The 20,557-nt window shown below is 39.7% G+C and overlaps 1 protein-coding gene across 1 annotated transcript in view; it reads right to left on the reverse strand.

Moving 5' to 3' along the window:
- CFTR (cystic fibrosis transmembrane conductance regulator (ATP-binding cassette sub-family C, member 7)) overlaps positions 1 to 20,038 on the reverse strand; it is a gene marked incomplete at both ends in the record, with an annotated part of 61,682 nt that extends 41,644 nt beyond the window's left edge. The window contains 9 exons of the mRNA XM_009699521.1: positions 1,400 to 1,582; positions 2,059 to 2,151; positions 4,354 to 4,600; positions 8,301 to 8,426; positions 8,900 to 9,063; positions 10,460 to 10,549; positions 11,472 to 11,687; positions 18,500 to 18,611; positions 19,905 to 20,038. Of these exons, the coding sequence (XP_009697823.1) occupies positions 1,400 to 1,582; positions 2,059 to 2,151; positions 4,354 to 4,600; positions 8,301 to 8,426; positions 8,900 to 9,063; positions 10,460 to 10,549; positions 11,472 to 11,687; positions 18,500 to 18,611; positions 19,905 to 20,038 (1,365 nt within the window). The remainder of the gene's footprint in view (positions 1 to 1,399; positions 1,583 to 2,058; positions 2,152 to 4,353; positions 4,601 to 8,300; positions 8,427 to 8,899; positions 9,064 to 10,459; positions 10,550 to 11,471; positions 11,688 to 18,499; positions 18,612 to 19,904) is intronic.
- Positions 20,039 to 20,557: the final 519 nt, after the last annotated feature.

Below are 20,557 nucleotides of genomic sequence, written 5' to 3' on the forward strand. Positions count from 1 at the left end.
TTTTTGGGGGCGGGGGTGGGTATAAACCTTATTTTTTGTAAATCTTTCAGATAATATCTATATTGCCTTGAAAAGTGCAAATTTGGTGCATGTATATACTCACATAAACTGCTCAGTGTAATCTGAATTTCCCTCAGTTTCCTAAGTAGCTGAATAAAGGAGATATACATACATCCTGCAGCACTTTCTAGTTGACATTTTTGTATTACAAGTACCAGCTTTAGCAACAGCCATCTGAGATTATCAGCAACATAGAAAAACTATTCCGTTAATTCAGAAGTATCAGAGTAAAATGCACCTCAACATATCAGCTTGAGGACAATCGCATCTCCTGAGTCTCTTGCTCTTTCCTACTGGTATCATTACTGAAAAATAATATAGCAGCCTTGGTCATATTGGAATTGATGGGTCCTTTGCCATTGACTCCAACAGACCAAAGATTTTACCCCATGCAAGTATAAGAAATCAGAATATGTTCACCAATAATTTGTTAAACAGGAAAAGCTGTCAAACACACAATGAATGTTTGTTTTGACTTTCACAGCTCCTCAGAACACCCAGTGAAGATGAAAGACTCATTTAATTACTTGCTGTTCAAAGTGAATAAGAGTATCAAAGTTCAACTCATTCTATATTAATGAGGTTAATCGGATGTGTTATCTGCAAACTTACTGTACTGATAACATTTTGGAGTTCTAAAACGATGATTAATCTAAACCATAACCTTTCCCAGAAAAGCACCAGTTTCAGCAGCACCTCTCCAGGCTTTCACATGGGACACGGGGCGCCTGTCTGAGGCACTACAGGAACCAGAGCCCAAGTGACCACCTATACCGCATGTCCAGGGCACGCATCTTAGTTACCTGGCTAGTCCACATCAGGCCTGTCAGGTTACTGACCATCTTGTGTTGAAATTTTTCCTTAAAATGTTACCAAGGCAGGAAAAAAAAAAAAAAAGTCTGCTTTCTAGCACACAGAGCCATCTGGATATCTATGCTATGTTCTTCAGTTTATTGTTTTAAAGGCAGGGAGATTCTCACCACAAACATTAACTTTAGGTTTCAGTCTGCATTATTCCGGTAAATTTCCTTTTAATTTCTATGGAAAACTAGTTTTGTCATTTAAGTTGCTAATTCCTTATTAAGTCTGTATCCTTGTACATACAAGAAATATCCAGCAAAGTGTCTCTCATATTTGCCACAGAGTAAAACTTCGAATAACTATTGGCCATTTTATTGAAACTTACAGTTTATTCGTATGTTTTCCTGCAGCCATCGTTTTTACAGTGAGCACAGGACAGCAAGAATACAGTAACAATACAGGTAACAATACAGATAGCAACACAATATTCTTCCTTAAAATTATTAGGATTTTTGTTGAAAGAACAGAAAAGAAATACCTTGCCTGCTGCAGTAGATCCAGAAACAGCTAATAACTGTCCCTTCTCAATCTTGAAATTTATATCCTGAAGAACAGGAGAGGCATGAAGGGGGAAATTACTGAAGAAGAGATTGCTGTCAATGCTAGAAGCCTTGCTGTTGTTGTTTTCCTGGTTTGCTTTTACAAACAGCTCTCCAATTCCCTGCAACATACACAGATGTGTATTTGTATGTACACAAAAAATGAATAAAACAGGCGTATACAGACATGTATATCATACTACAGACTTAGAGAACATATGAACTTACTTTTCTGATGTTACTTTGCCTATCTAGAACATATTTATTATATGCTTAAATACATATATTTTTTGCTCCTAAATTTGTGGACACAAACAAATTTTGCCTTCCAATGTCTATACATGCCACAGTCTGATTCTGTTTTCAGGCTGGCTTAAATCAGAAATAACTACTTATTACAGGCCTTAACACTTATTGAAAGATCTCTTCCAATGTTTCTCAACCATGGATAATTTGATATCAAGCATTACTTACTTGCCATATATTCCTTGCCTGCTGAAGCCACTTAAAATGAAGGAGTGTAGGCTGCTCTTTTTAGAGAGCACCAAGGCAAATATCGGTAAAAAAGATACATTTTAGTTTGGGTAAAAGTACTAACCTCATCCCAAAAAGCTGTTACTTTGTCCAGCTCAACCCCAGTGGTTGTTAGATTATACTCCAGAGCTTTATACTCTTTTTTCAGCAAGAAATCCTAAAAACACCATGAAAGCAGATGAAAGGAAGCAGTAAGGGATGACAGCCATATCACACAAAGCAGTACATACTTGCCAACACTGAGTACTAACCAATATTTCTGGTGGTGCAATTGCACTGTAGTGTCTTAGAGGCAAAAATAGAACTTAGACAACGTCTTTCGGATACAGAACGAAACGTTTTTGAAACAACCAAGTCTTTCATCAGGCAGCATCACCCCTGCAACTTTAATCCTTTTCAAAGCAAGCTTTGGTTTTGGAGTGGGGTGTGGAAGGTTGCACTCTGGCAAACAGCGAAACAAAGCAGCTACCTATGTGCTGCCATCTCTCTATTCCAAAATTGCAAGAGTTTAAAAGAGTTAGAATGATGTCTCTACCAACAACAACAAGGCATATAACGATCCTCGCCAGTGCAGCACTGAAGTAGTGTAATTTCAAATGACACAAGTCAGCAACCCGACGTTTGTGTTACCTTCTGGGATAATATTAGGAAAAAAAGAGTAAGCCTGGGCTAATGTAGGAAAGACAACTTCTCTACTCCATAATTTTGTTCAGGTTATGCAGTCTGCAGGTACCACCTCCTCTAAATTATCTTTTTAAATTATGTGGAACCAAGTAGGTCTCTGTGGGCAATACAGTGGACAAACCAAGCAGATATGGGGAAAAAATCAGTTCTCTACAGTAAACTTGCAAATTGCCCAAGTAGGACAAGCAGAAGGGAAAAAGTATATGATTGAAAGGGCAAGAACCGAAAAACTGGAAAGCAAAACACACAGAGTTTACGCAAAAAAAACGAAATGACACCTAGGCTTTCATAACCAAGGCGGTGGGGTCATCCAGTGGAGCTGCTGGAGCAGTGATAGTCAGAGAAAGCACACCAATCCTGGAACACTTCATGGTTTAGAAAACATGGGTCTACAGGGAAAATACAATAACCCATAGAACACATCCGGCCCAGTGAATTCTCTAAACTGATGAGAAAATTAAATCAGAGAAATGTACAAGTGGTTTGTTATTTTTGCTGATGTTTCTTGTGATCAGTAAAGGGCATCGGTGTTCTGGGATTCTCTGCAGTCTGTCTATGGGGTCTGTACTGAACCTGCCACAAAGAGATGATTATTCATGGATTCCGGAGCACCCACAGAGATCATATCCCCAGAGACAAGCATTTGGGAAAGAGAGAGGGCAATGGTATGACAACCGGGCTTGCCAGTTCTGTGACAGGGCATTGGATACACTCTTCCAGGAAACAGGAGAGACGGGATACCTCCACTAACGCCTAGGGAATCTGAGAGCACAAGGACTGCCTCAATTGGGACCCAACAAGACAGCCTTCTGAATGTCGAATAGAAAGGTTTACAGCTAGATTTCTTGAATATTCTGCCTAGTCAAAAATCATAAAAATCCAATACATGTTTCTTATTCTGTATTACAGTTCACATTTCTGATTAAGACCTTTAAGTTCCATATTAGGTATTTTTACCACACTAAAAACAATAAAATCTATGTTTTACCAACGACCACCTATAAATACATTAAAAAAAAAAAGCCCAAGATTTCACCCTGAAACAGAATACGAATTGTTTTCCTGAGGAGCGATTTCAAAACAGCATACAAACTACAGTTAATGAGAATTCACCCTGATTTGACTTAAGCTGGTATATGAGCAATTGATCTCAGTAGGTAAGGTAGGCAATAATTATTTGACCACTACCTTAATTATGTTTACTACTCATAATGAATGAGATGTACATTTGCATAAGATGCACAATCTCCTGCTGTTCTTGACACCAATAGCTAGGAAAACAGAAGATCTGTGACTGCAACTACTGGAAGCCGTGCTATATAAAACATGTACTAATTTTGTCCTTCCTTTTCTGAAGGAAAAACATCCCTTAAGCACCACAACTCGTATTTTTATTAAGTTCCTTATTCTGCAATGGGAAGAAATAACTAAATGCCACTGTTTCAAAAAATGCAGCGTGCAGGTAGCATGAGACTCCCGTGGTTATGCTGCCTGGGGAACCATATAACAATATCAAGATTTATAATGACATTTCATGGTGTGTAGTCAAAGCAACATATAGTATATTCAGAAAGTCTGCATAAATGCTGTGTGCTTTTGTTGATCAACTGACAAGATAACATGCCATAAAGAATTAGCTTACGTACCTGGGAAGATTTCAGTGTTGGTACCCTACCTGTATTTTGTTTATTGCTCCAATAGAGTCATACCAGGTCTGTACAGACCCGGGAAACTGCCTGGTCACTGTCATTCGAAGAACAATGCAAAAGGAAATGGTGGTAAATATTTTTCGGAGAATAATTCCTTTAATCACAGCATATGGAAGCACAGCTAAAAACACCACAAAAAAGCCTGAAAAGAAGAACGCTGAGCTGTTGAAATATCTCACGTAAGCAGCTTTTCGGGTAAACTTCAGTTCAGTTCTGTTAAAAAAGCAAACACAAATAATTAGTATAGGATTCCACTGTTTACATCTTAAGAAATATTTTGGATGGAACTGTTGGTAAAACAATTAACTCAGAGGTTCATTCATCCTTCTTATTTTCTAGCATTGCAGTTGAAAAGCAAGATTCAAAACAATTTTTGGACCTAAAAAATAACGAGCCAAATTTTGGTACCAACGTTCAGAGATGTCAGACAAAACAACAATGATCTATATCATGATTTAGATACCTCATAAATCACAAGCCTCTACAATTCCTGGAACAATCATCCTTAAGCATCTAATGCTGTGGCATATGATACAGTCCCAGAAGCGTCATCCCATACTCATCTGGTCATCTAGATACATAACTCCCCTAAAAATAAGATACTTGGAAATGCCAGATTTCCTATACATGACCAGAAAAAAACTAAGAAGAATCCACAATCCGACTATAGTGTCATCTCCTTTTGCAGAGCACCCTACTAACAGCTTCACCCATGGAGTAAAGTATCAGTTAACCTCAGCTTGAAGAGGTAGAAGGCAGGGAGTCTGCTCTCCACCTTCCTTTCTCCATAGAAGCTCAGTCTACGGAGCAGCTTACTGACTGCTGTGCAGTCAGGAATGCAGCTGGTGATTACTCTCAGCTGCTTCCACAGTGTCTATGCATCTCACAACAAGCTATCAAATAAAAAGAGAAATAATCCAGGGAGTGTAATTCATTTTCTGAGTTGATAGCCCTGATTCAGAGTGCTGAAGCTTTCTATTGACTGCTCTCATTTTGATCGCGTTCACTTCACATTCCTCAGGTGCCTGGTTGCTCAGCTTTGCCTGAACAGAGGCACCTCTGCTGCAGTCAAAGAGCAATTGCTCTGCTGCAAGAGGAATTAACTGGGGCTAGAGATGGAGCTAGACCCCAAGATGCCCATTCACTGGGCGAGTGCTCTAACCACTGGGACACCATGCAGAAGTCTGCAGTCCTGTTGGTGACGGTAATACCCGGTGTTGCAAGGCTGAGCACCGTAACCTTTATGTACCTTCTCGCATCAAGCCAGTGTCTGCAAAGTCCATCTAGGATTTTGGAGCTACGTGGAACCCCCTTTCAGCTCCACACTACACATGCATGAGCCTTCCACATGCATCCAGCATCTTACAACTTCTGTCAGTCAAAGTGTTCTTTAAAGTCCCTGACAGAAAATCTGAGCTCCGTCAGTTTTGGAGCAGGGTGCCTACCACTTCTTGTTAAGCCTGTATTACACAAGAGAGGCCTGCAGAACGTAGCCAGGCATGCAGGTCGCCACCACGGTAGTAGCCACTGCCCTGAAGAAAGGGCCTCGTAAGTCCCTCCAGAGCTTGTATGAGACTGTTGGTGGCAGCACTGAATAGGGATAACAAAGATTTTGGGGCTTGATGCTCGTCCAGTCCCACAAATGCCTGGGTAGAAGCTATCAAAAAGCCCCCGCAGTGCTGAAGCACACAGCCGCAACTCCAAAGAGGGAGAAGTAAAGCACTAACCCTTTTCAGGATGCTCCCAAGTTCCAGCCACATGCAAAAGTTTTCCAGAAGTGGGTATGTCTGTGATACAGGCTTGAGAGCTCTGTAAATAAAGCACTCATTTGGGGCACGTCTCGCGGCCGCAATACGGCCACTTGGAGAGAGATATAAGGGACACTACGAGGTTCATGTGTGCATAGAGCGTAGACCAGTGTATTTTGAAGTGATGCTGTAGGAACCAGTACAAATACAGGAGCTTGAGATTCTTTCCTTTATATAAAGATGTATCTTCCTGCTGATGAAGTACAGACACTTCCAACCTTGGACTTCACCTTCTCCAGTGCTATGCTATGGTTCAGGGGCACAGTTTGCTGTTGTGATTTTTTACTTCTCTGAATACATTGCATAGCCCATAGGAGTGCAGGTATATTTATTCAGACTCCTGTTACAAACAGTTATTACCAGTGCAGACTTAAGAGGGCACACAGGAAACAGCCCACATTGGTCTCTCAGAAGTGTCGGGGGAGTTTGCCTGCGGCAGTGTTACCCCTGCAGGGTGGCCAGCCCTGGCAGCTCAAGTCTACCAGAGTAAGGGGCACAGGTCTATCTAGTTCATTAGAATCGATTAAACTGGGTTGTATCCAAAAATGCCAGCATGCAGAAGTGGCCTGGTAACGACTGAGTTCTAACACACTGTTGCTAAAATACAGGCACAGCTTCACCCACAAGGTCTCGCTTCCTACCAGCTTAACAAGCCAGCTGACTGGGAGGCCCTGCAGAGCTGGCTCAGCAAGCAAAATTCAACTGAAACGCTGACATTCCCGAGTTGACCTGCTCTGGTGATGTCTTCACCAAGTGACCTATTGGATCACTCACAAAAATACAGTATTTTGGTGCAGAGTAGGAGAGAGGTACTTTGACCTTATAATATTGCTAGCATTCTTGTCTTTCAAAAATCCATGCATAATATAACAAAAATTGAATTCCAGCATTACAAAATTCACTATGAATTATTGTAGAAAATGCAGATCATAAAATGACCGTCCTTTTTCCATGTTTCTGTGAGCATTTTGTGGACTAAATTTCATTTAATTCATTTCTACAGGATTTGCTCACAAGATGTGGTCTCAAATTTGCTAAAAGCAATGCATGTGACTACTGACACCAGGGGAATCCTAACCTGGTTCCATCCTCGAGCTGGAACTCCCAGCCTGGATTCAGACCGAGTTTTCTCTGATCATTTATAGTAAATCATTACAAATTTTAAGATCTTCCTTATTCTAGAGGTAAAGAACACTTCACTTTCCCTGGATTGTCTTTCAGAAAGCAGCTGAACAAGAACGTGTTTGTGTAATAATATTGTTTCATCTATTTACATGATAATAGGACACTTACATTTCTTTTATTTTCCCAATCACACACCTGGCACAGGATTTTAATTCTCTGTAAAGGACTAAACAAACACACGGGACAGCTTGAGTGCAGCGTCACCTATCAGTCAATATGTCACTTCTCCCTTCCCCCAGCACTCCCTGTTGGTAACGAAGATCTCCTTCTCATAGCTCTCAGCTAACTAGGTTAGTTCTTTTACCTCCTCTCTGCTTCAGGTCTGGTAGTTCCAGTTCAATCTTGATATTAATTAAAGAGAAGCATTATACAAGGCTATCCACAGACAATAAACGTTAATGCAGTTGTGGAGGACGAATACATGTAGTTGCGCTACTTTAATCCTTTCACAGATTGCATGTAACATTTAAGACCAGCTTTATTGCATTTCTCAGAAAATGGCTGCAGAGGACTCATAGTGTTTCCTCCACCGCAGAATAGGAAAGCCTGTAAAGCCTTAAGTAACTATCACAAAAGGGCTTTTTACTGTAAGACGAGTATAGGGTTGGCCAGAAACAAACACATATACCACAATTGTTTTACCTGCGTAAACTAACCACTGAAATATCATTATAACAAATGAGGAAGCAAATAAAAAAAAAAAAAAACAAACACAAAATCTCACCTCCATAGTGAACTTGACAAATTGGGGAAAAAACCCAAGCTGCAGTGTGGGAATGCACGGTTAGTTTATGGAGGATTAGTATTTGTGTGCTTTACTTCTTAACGAACAAGACCACAGAAGGTGTTCACAGCCACCTAATTGTTGGGTTTTTTTTCTGAGCGTGTAAAAAATTTGACCAACAGATGAGAATACTTACTCACGGATGCTTTCAATCATTTTTTCCATTGCATCTTCCCAACAATACGCTTTAACTGACTGTATATTTTCAATTATTTCTGAGGTGATGACAAGCCTCTCATTGATCTTTCCTGCCCTCTTATTCCTATAAAGTAAAAAGGCAGTAGGTCAAGCCTCATCTTTTTCATCGTGTATAGTTAGTTTGTATCCCATTATATCTTATAAAACACCTTCCCTATAAAATAAATGTTTTAAGCATAGGTTTAACAGAACTATTATGAAGAATGTGAAAGGAATTATTAGAAATCTAGCAATTGTTTTACCAAGGAGAAAATACAAGGTCTAAAAAGAATAAATCAAGTCACTAACAAGGTGTTTTAATTCTACAAAGCATTATGACTATTTGCTGCATGTCAGAACCTTCATTTTGTGAAGTTTAGACAGCTGCTGCTGAATAAGTAAAGGCTTGCCTGTGACTTTCCCGACACAGCTAACACTCTTTGGACTCCTCTTCTGCAACAATGTCATAACTAGAGACCCTTAATCAAGTTGCATAAACTTCTTAAACCAAAGTGTTTCAGGAAAACATATTGAAATATTTTAAAACAGTCTCATCACCTGTATTTCATCATCATTTGTCCCAGCCAGGCTTGGACAAAGGCCAGGACTATTAGAAAAGCAAGTCCAGAAAACGCAGAAGCTTCTAACATATCCCAGAGCAGTCCCATCAGCAGTGCCACTTGTAAAGGTGCAATCCATACAAAATGTGCCAGAGCAAGACCCTGTGGAAGCCCACAGCAGAAAACAATAATAATACAAGTTACAGACGTGCTCTGAAAACTACATGAAAAGGAAGAAGTCATTAAAGTGACATTTTGAAAAATGTAATGAAGAATGATACAAATATTTCCAGTAGTAAAACAAGTTTATAAAGGAGGATTTGTGATCCTGAGCACATAGCATTCTGGGTGTTAATTATGATGACAGTGCAGCAATAAATATACATTCCACACCTAAACTTTGATTTTTGTAAGGCAAAGTTCAGTCTGCAATTGTCTCTTTGCTATATGTATGCACAAGGAAAAATCCCAGCTTTGTAAAAGTAAACAGAATTTGCCATCGATGCTGGCTTCTTCAACCCCTGTAAGATGAGAAAAATACACAGAAGAATCTTCTGAGAGCTATTTAATCTGATATAGGAGGCAAATATTCCTTTGGTGAAGAGATGACTGTTGGGTCAACACAACTAATTCAAAACAGATTGCTGCCTACTCCAGTTGTATTCCTCCACATTGGGGAGATTTTGCACTGAATCCTGTGCTCAAGCTGCACAGGGGGACTGTGTTACTGCAGCTACACTGCTGCAATGACAGGGCACTTGTCCTAGTCTCTTCAGAGCTAGCTGACATTGCTCTATAGAGAAACATACTGCTTAAAGTAAATACACCCTACAGTTCCAGCCTTGTGTCTACGGTCTCTCTGAACCTGCTTCTTTCATAGGAAGCAAACCTCCTACTACCAATGGGTCAATTACACACACATGCTGAATACAAGTTCATAAGAGTTTCCAGTCCCCAAAGCCATTAGCAGGGATATATCTCTGTATCTTTAATGAAAAAGTTTTACAGGTAACTGTGGAAGTATTGTCTAAGACATATGTGTTGGGAATGATTCCTAATAAGGTCTTACATCAATGCTTATTCACTTTAAGAGAGTGGGTAATAGTAGCAACAGGATGCTGAACATCGCTGTTTGTTCAGTGGCAGGAATGGAGTGGATCATCTCGGTAAAAAGGCATGGCAGTCAGGAAAAGAGGATGGAAGGATTGAACCAGCAAGTTCTGACCTCTATGAAACCAACTCCGTAATGCAGAGGTTTCCTGGCAGGTTCTCACTGGACTGTAGAACAAGCACGCTTTTATGGTATACCTGGGGTTTTAGGTTTCCTCTATTAATCAGCATAGCAGATAAAGAACGTGGTAAGTATCAGAAAGAGCATTTCCATGACCACATGCCAATACGTTTTCTTAAGGAAGTGATTCATTCTATATCTGCAATGAGCACTCAGTGCAGTTCGTCATTTATGCACCTTCCTTCCTTAATATTTGTCACGAACAGCTTGAAGTACCGCATTTGTACTTGATGGATCACCAAGTGGATTAAACAACCAATGACATACCTCATCAAATTTGTTCAGATTGTTGGAAAGAAGACTGACCAACTGTCCAGTACTTATTTTATCTAGAACTCTGCTTGACAGTTTTAAGATCTGTAAAAGAAAACAAAATGATAGAAAAATGGCTGTGTAACTCATCCCCATAAAACAGAATAAATACAGATAAAAATAATAAGCAATGGTATGGTAGTATAAATAACAATTCACTTATCTGCTTATGCTATAAAGACAGTCTCATTAAACTTATTATTTATGTTACTTGAATTTAATATAGCCATTAAATTGCTTTGCAAATATTGATTTATCGACTTAGTCCTTGCTCTCTGTTGAATATTTTATGTCTATAGATATATATGCAAATGCAAGTTTTAATTAAGCATGCATGCTGTGTGCTGCTGTGCATCCTCAAAAATCTCCTACTGTGCCTATCTTGACAAGTATCTTTGAAAGATGTTTTCACAGTGAGCTTTATACTACAGTAACTAACATGTTTGTTTAAATTAGCTGCTTTTGGTACTGGTAACACCAAATACCTTTTTAAATCTTTGGATTTGTGAACACACGATGCACCAGTATCTGTTGATTCTTTGTGCTATAGAGATCTCAGACAGTATAATTCAAACTCAATCCCTTCTATGTTATATTTATTGTTTAAATCTTCACCTCTAATCCTCTTCTGAAAATATTCTTTGGCCACCAGCATATGTCATTTTTCCTTTGCAATACACGTGCGTAACAGGAGCACAGTGGTAGAACAATTAAGGCATCTCACCACATATCCAGCAAGTCAGAACTCACACAGAGGCTGACTTTAGTCAAAGCAGCTGTAGATGAGTATTTCATTCTTTGGACTTAGGAAATAGAGAGCTGTCAGAAACTGATGTTAGTCACGCTATTCTTTCATGTACTTTGTGTACTTTGACTAACAAAACTATCAATCTTTCAACAAACTGGCCTAAAAGTTACGCAGGCTACACACAAGAGGTTTGGCTTTGAGCATACATGAAACAATTACCTTCTTATAAATCAAGCTAAACATAGCTATCCTCATTTGCATTCCTATATGATGAAGACCAAATATAGCAGGGTGTATGAGTAGTGTTCTCACAAGGAAGAGAAGGCACAAGCCAATGCCCAGGTAGTAGGCAATGGATCTTTCATCAGAGTTGTCCGGATCATAGGAAGCTATTATTCTTCCCAGCAGAAGGGGCTGCACAGATTTGGTGACTTCCTGCAGATGGAAACAAGAAAAATAGTTTTGGTCAGTAGTTTGTTCATTTTTTTGAAATGGTTAACATTTTAATTTCAAGTCCTACCAACTAAGATTTACAGCTTTATATCTTAAATGAGGAAGCCAGGTCTGTTTGCTGTGCAAACCACAGAAAGCTGCAGTAATTGCACAGGAGAACAGACAACTCACTGCTTTCTTAATCTGTGGCGCTCCTGTAACTCTACCAAACCAAATCTAGTTTGTAAATTTTGTTTGATCATTTTCTACGAACGTGACAACTGATATTACCTTCCACATTTACTTGTGAGAGTTGTAATGGCTTAGCCACATCTTACGACCAAATCCAGTTTAGCAGGCTGGATCTCTGTTTTGGCCCCTAGGGAAGAGTTTCCACTGCACTTTACTGGACTTATGGGACACAGTAAGACTCAAGAGCTCTTGAAATGACCACCACCAGAATAACGCAGTGAGGATATAGCTAAAACATAAAAGTAAATGGAAATAGCAACAGAATAAAAGTATAAACAATTTGGATCATTCTACTCAACAGTTCTAGACGTTGTATCCAGGGATGCAACAAAAGCAGGATGAGAGGGCGTAAATGGTAGGGGAGGCAAGTCTAATAAAAGTCCCAGAGAGAAACCAGCCCCTCCTGTGTTGGCAGCCCCAGCACTTCCCATCCTGGGATGAGCAACGTGGTAGAGAACCAGAGCAGGAGAGGAAAAAGAGGCGGTATCAAACCATTAAACCACAAGGCATCCAAACAATCTGCTATAGCCCTGACTTTACCTTAGCCTGCTACCACATTTGTCCTCAGCCTCCTTTTCTGTTGTAATTAAACCCCCACTAGTGTCTCACCTTTGCCTTCCATTCCCCTTCACGCCCCCATCGCTTTCATATTTTCACTCCTATAACCTCATCCTTTTCCAGCTCTGCCTCTTGCCCACTCAAAAAAAAAACTGCAAAAATCATCAGTGTGCTGTGGTCTAACAATTTGCTTCATCTTCCACATGAGCTTCCAAAGGGTATGAAGTATATATGTGCTCCCTTGCTTCATTGTTATACCCAGTGTAAAAATACTTACTGCTAAGAACTTTTACCATTCTTTCTGTTGTGTCTCAGCAGAAAGCATCTGATATTTCAAAAACAGCAGGAAACTACTGAATTCTTTCTTGTATGGATGCATTAAATTCTGCCGAGAAGTTATCAGTACTGCCTTCCAGCTGAAAACCACAGAGATCACCGTACAGAGACCCAGAGAGAAGTGAACCAGTGACATTCAGCTGTGATTAATGTTTTACAGTGATTAATAGATTGCAAAAATCTCCTTTATTTTTTTTGCTTCTACTTTGGGTTCCTTTTGGTCTCTTATACAAGAGCAATCCTGAGTATTTCTACACCCTGTACTGTAACCCCTTTTGAATGTCACTGTTGGTGGAGCTGATACTCATTCATTTTTTCCACGGAAGAGATGAAATTTTACATCTCAAATAGCATACCTGTGCTATGCACTACATTTCCCCAATTAAACACCACTCTGCCCCAACACAAATGCTGTAAACCCGGAGCCAGCTTTGACAAAGACTTCAGTGTTATTAGTAGGCAAAGGGAGGAGTGTTTATTAAAACACACACGACCCAAAGCAGCTGTGCTTAGACTATATGCATCCTGAAGCGGCAAACCAAAACTCCCCAAAACTCCCCAAATACAAAACAGTCACCTCCCAAGGACAATGCGGTGCTTTCATACTCTCAGAGATTCTGAGATAAGCTTTTATATATAGGCTTAAAATAGCAAGTTTTTTTTTTTTTGTATTTACTCTTATTCCAGTGAAAATGCCACCCTCTGCTGCTGTGTTTGTTGTGACTATAAAGGTATTGCATACATGGCTAGCTCACTAGAAGAAAAGGTGATTTACAGACTAAGGGTAGAATAATGGCTGGCAATAAGCCAAATAATTTGCTATCTCACAGGGCATAAAAATCCACTGGTTTACCATGGAGATTTATCAGCTTACTTACTGAAGATATTATTATCTAGTCTACACACAAATGAAAGCAGAACTACCTGTTTTTCATTTTTCCTCTTGTAACTTCAAAATTACCCACTGATATAAATATGGATAAATCAACTGATTAGAACGACCTGACTAAAAAAAAAAAACACAAGCAGGGATTTGTGCACCTAACCAAAAATCCAGTTTTCAGGAGGCATGTTTTTCCTTCTCCTGTCCTTGCTCTTCCTTGGGCATTCATCATAGGCCATTGAGAAACTCAGAAAAGTCCTCCTCAGAGAAATCTTAATTAAAAGAGCAAAGATCTGAATAGAAATGAGAGTATGACACAGGATACCGTGCTAATCTGACCTGGTATGGCTATTCTTACGCAATGAGAACTTTTACGTTACGTGTATCCCCCATATGCTCAATCACTCTGCATTTGAAGACAATGATGCACATCTCTGCTTTGGCATATGCCCAAGAAGCGCTTTGGGACTTTCATATCCCTCTCTGCCTCCTCACTCACACCCGTGACCTATATGCGAGAACTTCAGGAAATCCTCATTAGGGTCCTTTGGGATATGATACTAAAACCATTTCTAAGTTAATGCTAGCAGCTGCTGTGCCGGAGTGGAAATATACATTTCATGGGGATGAATATAAGAGAAAAATGTAAGTAGAATCAAACTGATCCTCACAGCAAAGTACCCAATTTGTTAGCCGGCATCGTGCTAAAAAGCACCGATTTTTGTTTAACTGCCATACTGTCTTTTCTTTAAATGGCAAGACACGTCTGCTGATGAGGTGAAGCATGGAAGCTGTTCCGAATAGCAGGGGAGCAGATACATTAAGTGCAGTAACTCAACGTGCCTACCACAATATTATTTATGAGGGAGAGTCACAGCACTCCGGGGGGCCAGAGTGCAAGTGTCCACCCTGCAATAACATCATTACCTACGGCGTGTGAAGGGAAAGGGAGAGATGGAAAAACTACTAGAGCTAATGAGAGCAAAGCTGTGATGCCAGTTGCAATGACAACTACACAAACAGCAGGGATGTCAGCAGAGTTTAAACCACACTCCAAGAAAGGTGCCATGAAAACTTCTCAGGGATTAGACAAGAGAAGAGCTGAAAGGAAAGTGAAGTTCAAAAGAACGCACAACTTGGTTGCACCTACGCCAATACGGCACAACATCCTGTCCCCATTCAAACTAATGGCAAAGATCCCATTAATTTCCGTGAGCCGGGCCTGAAAAGAACACCAGCGGTTTCAGCAGCGAGTTTTTCCTCTTACAGCTTTCAATAAAATGAAGACTAATGATAATGGAATCAAGAATTTAAACTAAGATTTAATCTTTCCATGTTCATTGTGAAAGGTGCAAATTTTGTATCCTATGTGCTGAATTGCACGTGTCTGTGATTTCTTAAAGAAATGGGGAGAAAAAAAAACCAAACCAACAAAGAATATGACTCAAAAAATCCTGCAGTCCTGTTCTGTCCTCACCTGGTCTAAAATTGTACTCCACTAAAAAAGTCCACATGGAGAAACCAACCCTGCACGGTCCCACACGTGCATGCCCACGCACATTTCGCTTGCCTGCACTCAGGGAAAGGAAGTTATCCTCAAAACTGCCTGCAAAAGCCCTCAGACACTGCTTAACTTTTAACAGGAATGCATTGCTGCGAAAGTTTTGGCTGGCAAACTCTGCAGGAACACCTATTATAGTGTATGGCAGGCTAAATCTGTAGAACTGCTGGGGTTTTTTTAAATGCAAACCTGACATGCATAAGGAGTTGCTGGCTTGGTGAGGAAAAAGCTTGAAAAAAGTAAAGGCAGTAGTGAGATGGCAGGAGCAAATAAAAGACAGAATTGGGTAGGAGTCCACAAAGAAAGGGCCTCGTCCTAGAGAAGAGTCACCAAACAAGGTGAAAGAGTATAGAGAGGAGGGTTATTATGCAGCCCCTTAGATAGTAAGAGGTCTTGTCCTAGCTGGTTAACTGCCCGACCTGCACAAAGACAAACAACTAATTGACTCATCAACTTCCATTCTAGGCACATTGCCTCCTGCCAGCCCTGCACAGCACTCAAACAGCCAGAGGGTAGCCCAGGGTTTGATGCAGAAAATCTCTCCAGAATGAGCACAGACAGTACCGTAACCATCCTCTCCTCTCCTTTCTCCTCCGGCAACCCTTATGCAGGGAGAAGGCAAGCACAGCAGGTCTCTTGGACCCACATCTGCAGCAGTGGTGACTTCAGACTGAGGCGAGTGGCAGTGAGAGGAGACCTGAGGCTCTTCACTAGGCACAAGAGTCCAGCAAGTTGGAGAGACTTAAACTGGGAGAGATCAAAGTTGGCTTGGGAGCTAATTTCTTGATTCCCCTATTTTTAATCAGAATTTGCGTACACTCCATGTGAGTGTATCTATCCATGAGAAAGAAGCAAAATATAAAATGTAAAGAACTTTTTCACTCTGGGTTTTATTTTTAAAATCAAGCCTTGGTGCTGAGAAATTTCAGAGTTGTTCTTTTTGAGCTATATCTGGGGGACAGTCTAAATGTGATTGCAAAAGATTAAGGCCTATAGGGTTTTAAAATTTTGAACCCAGGAAGCAGCATGACAAACTGAGGTACATCCTTAATTTTTTATAGACTAAAAAGAACATGAATGCTGCATTTTAAGGGAAGTAATTTCCATTTTCTTTAGAGAATTTCTCCCTTTTTCTTTAGACCATTTTACTCTGTGACTTTCTGATTCTATTACGGATACTCATTTTCCCTGGAGATGGTGTTACAAGAAAAAGCAGCAGTCAGTTTTTCCATAATTCTTAGGGGAAAATCCAATCTGAATTGAAATTGTAGTCCATTATTAATTATCCAAATCAAATCAACAGTGATCTAAACCAGAACATTTGCATTGTTAGTAGTCCAAATTAATGCACTTAGGAATATTCTACAGGACTTTCATCCCAGGAGCCTAAATAAATGTACCTATGTCACCGTTGAAGGTTGGGCCGGCAATTAAAGCAGATGACGGATGCTCTCTCTTAACCCCTTCCTTCTCCAGAAGGGGAAGTAATCTGGATTTGTCATCTGCAAGATCAGCCTGTCTTTCCCACAGCCGTGTAAACAGGAGGGACTCCATGGAAATTTATTGGGGTGGATAAAACCTGCAGAAGTCAGGCTCCAAATTCAATGCTTAACCTGAAAAACACTCTTTGACCTGAAATGCTGCCTGATGCATTGGAACTTTTCACCCTTAAAAAGATTCCTTTTAATGCTGAAAAACCTGCATGCCGTGAAGGATTTGTGTTTTAGTTTTCAGGATATCCTTATTTATGTTTCAAGCATTTTATGGAAACTTATTAAAACTTCAGGGTATAGGTGTTGGTGTGGTTTCACTGAGCATACATCTGGCATGGCTGCCATAGAGTAGATTATGATTTTTCTTCATCTACCTACTAGAAGATCTATGTAGCTTGAAACTTCCCTTCTACAGAGGAGTCAGTAGCAAGTTCATGGGTGTGATGACAACTCTCCTACACCACTCTCCCCTTCCTGCCTGCGAGAGGGGTCATCCTAACGGGCAGGAAGGTTTGCATTTCTATAACTCTGCTATTCCTTTAGAATAGTTCCTTGGGATACTCAATGGAAAGCCAGAAGAAAAGAGAAATTTGGTTTTACAGCAAGCAACGTGAACTTTGGAGACATTTGTGGGCTATTTTCCATAAATTCCCCTTATGTTCTTCTTCTGCTCAATCCATGATCTTGAAAGCACAGCTAACTAGATCACATTTGGCACTAATGCCAGTGGAATTAGTTCCTTTCTGTATCAACCTTCCAAAACCAAAAATCTGGCCTAGAGATCCATCTCACATCTGAAAACACTGACAGAGTACACCTGACCACTTTGGGCCATTGGGCTATTATAGCTGCAGTTTCTGATATCGCAGCATTTTGAACCGAGAAGCATGGAGTGTAGTATCTCACTTTTACTACTAAACTGCAGAAACTTGAAAACAATATGGATATTTAATGTGCATATTGGTTAACAGTAATCTTCAGATTTACAGTCTGGTCATCCAACACACCTAGTGAGACACCATTAATAAACTATTTTCACAGTTCCTAACCCCAGTGATAGGATTGTCAAGCAGGTGGCATTTGGTAAGTCAGGGTAATCCTAACTAACATGTTGGAAAGGTGATAAACATAATCAGTTCAGACTTTGACATCAAGTTCCTGATCATACACTTTGGAGCACCAACAGCACCGAAAGCCAAGCATATTTCACACAGTCATTTATGCTGAATTGTTATGGCTAATGAAGACATCTTGTTTATTGCACATGTAAACCCAAATAAAACATTTAACTATGAAGCTGGCTGATAGTCCCTTTGACAAAATTGACCAAATCATGTGAAAATGCACTGTCATTTGTTTTAATGTAAGGGTAGAAAATTATTTAGAAACGTCTTAAAAACCATAACAGGAGAAAATAATTATTTTAGTTTAGCAGTGATACAAAAATTCGGGTGCTTTACCTGTACTTGGAGAATTGTACGTAGCGCTAGGTGCTGGCATACATTTCAAAACTATTAATATGTATGTTTTAAAGATATTAAGAAATTATCAGAAAATACTTTTTTTAAAACGAAGGTCCCTGAGTATCTCTCTGTATTTATCATCTTTATAAGCAATATAGAGAGCAAAATCTGTAGCTACTCACAGGATTCTGTATGAATTTAGCAGTCCCTAAGGTTTGGATCTATTTATGGAACACTAAAAGTTTACTGAACAGAAGAACAAATCTTACCGCTAAATACAACATTATTCCATAGAACATAAATTTCCAGAAAAAGCATCGTCGAAGCGCATTAATAAGTTTGGGTTTTTTCTTTGAAGTTGCCAGCTCTCTGTCCCACTCTCTGAAAAGCAACCGAAAAACAAGACCATTAAGTTGCATGAGCAAATACATGGGTCTATGGCTCTGACATACTTCAATTCACTCAAGTATATCCAAGGAGATTTAGCTAAGGTGACTAATGAAAGAAAGCTTTGCAGAGACCCCAAAGACCTGGCCTTCATTGACTTGCTAGATCAATAAAAGTTCAAACCTAGTTCAGCCACATATTTGGCAGTTTTAAATACTTAGCCATACATCACCCTGCAGGGAATTAATTCACGAAAAGGTCACATTGTATGTTTTAAAGAAACCTGCTGTACTTAAGACCAAAGCACAAATAATAGGCAAATAAACGTTCTGGAGCTCTTCCAGTCTGCGAAAAAGAAAACACCAACAAAGCATCAAAAATGTGACTTTTCTACTGCACAGCATTATTTTTAACCTGTGTTGCTGGGACAGTAATTTTCTATTTGATAATAAATTGCTGATCAGAAGCAATGCTATACACAGAAAGTATAGTCAAAATTCAACTCACAGATTAAAGCACTCCTAAGAATTTCCTCACCTCACCCTTTGCTCCATTTTTCAACAGAATATTAAATAACCAGAATATTCCATTTATAAACTCTCAAATTGCATTAAGAATACCAATGTTCTCAATACTTTCCACCAGTTTTGAATACGTATGTCACACTGCAATTAAGTTTAATTGGATTGGCACAGCAGTGCAGAAGTGAGCTGCCCTGGCACATCAGGAAAAGCTACACCAGGGGCTGGGGGAGAGGGACCGGATTTAGGCAGTTGTACCTGTCTGAGTTAGTCCCAAGCCTAGCATGGCTTCTGCGTTAGGTCCCACCGAAATAGGGTAGAGAAAAGAGGAAGTCTAAACGAGGAAAGTCAGAGTATGATTTCTGCAGAAACAATTAGTCTTTCAACAGTGGTTTCAAAGAAAATTAAGAATGTTATTGAGTTGAAGAAAAAAAAATAAAACAAGGTTTTACAAGGATATTTTGGGAAGAGAAAACAGCAGAAAAGGGAACTAACATTGAAACTGAGTCTAGCCTCGCTTGTCAATGGACAGATGTCACCGATACCTGTATATAGTAATTTAGAGCATCTAGGTGATACATCGGCACCAGGCATCCCAGTCAGCTCCAACGGACAACAGTGTGCTGAATGAGGACATACTCAAGCGAGTCGGCATTGGGCACAAGCTGGTTGCACCCAATGCTATTTAAACATTTTATCCAACAGGTTTTTAATGAAAATTGCAGGGTGATTCCTGAACCAAAGTTATTTCATGAAGCTTTCCTACCTTTCTAGTTTTTCAGAAAGATTATCAGCAGAGTCTGCAGAAGGGATTTGATAAATATCTGACAGCTCCAACCGTCGTCTGTAACCCTTTCTCAAAATTGGTTTTGTCCATCTAAGCAGGGAAAAAAAAATTAAATTAAAAAAATCACCAGTTTGAGGTTAATCCTGGAGTTGCATTGTCTCACCCTGAATATTTTGTCCAGAGTACCCAAGTATGTCTGTGTGCACATGCACACACACACATATATATACACACACACAATATGACATAATATAGTGCCACTTCGCGTTATACTTACAAAACTATATTGACAAACATAATATTAAAAGAATAATTGCAAAACTGTTGCATTTTATCAGTTTTAGGTTGGGATCATGCCCCAAACTTCCTATTCAGTCAGTAGCAGGCAAATGAACAGGGGATTGAGACCTTTGCACTGTATTTCCAAATACGTGCTATGTCCATATAAATGAATAATAAATCAGAACTATAGTAAATTGGATGTATAAATTTCATTCCTATAAGACAGAAAATCTTAATATAGCTTGAGCGTTCCTTTGGCAGCTTACTTGGTGGTATGCACTTAACAACACATGACAGCTTTCACATGACTCCTCGTAAGATCTTCACTGAGTTCATCGTATGTAAACATT

The sequence above is a fragment of the Cariama cristata genome, unplaced genomic scaffold (assembly GCF_000690535.1).
Source record: "Cariama cristata isolate BGI_N322 unplaced genomic scaffold, ASM69053v1 scaffold11724, whole genome shotgun sequence".
NCBI lineage: Eukaryota > Metazoa > Chordata > Aves > Cariamiformes > Cariamidae > Cariama > Cariama cristata.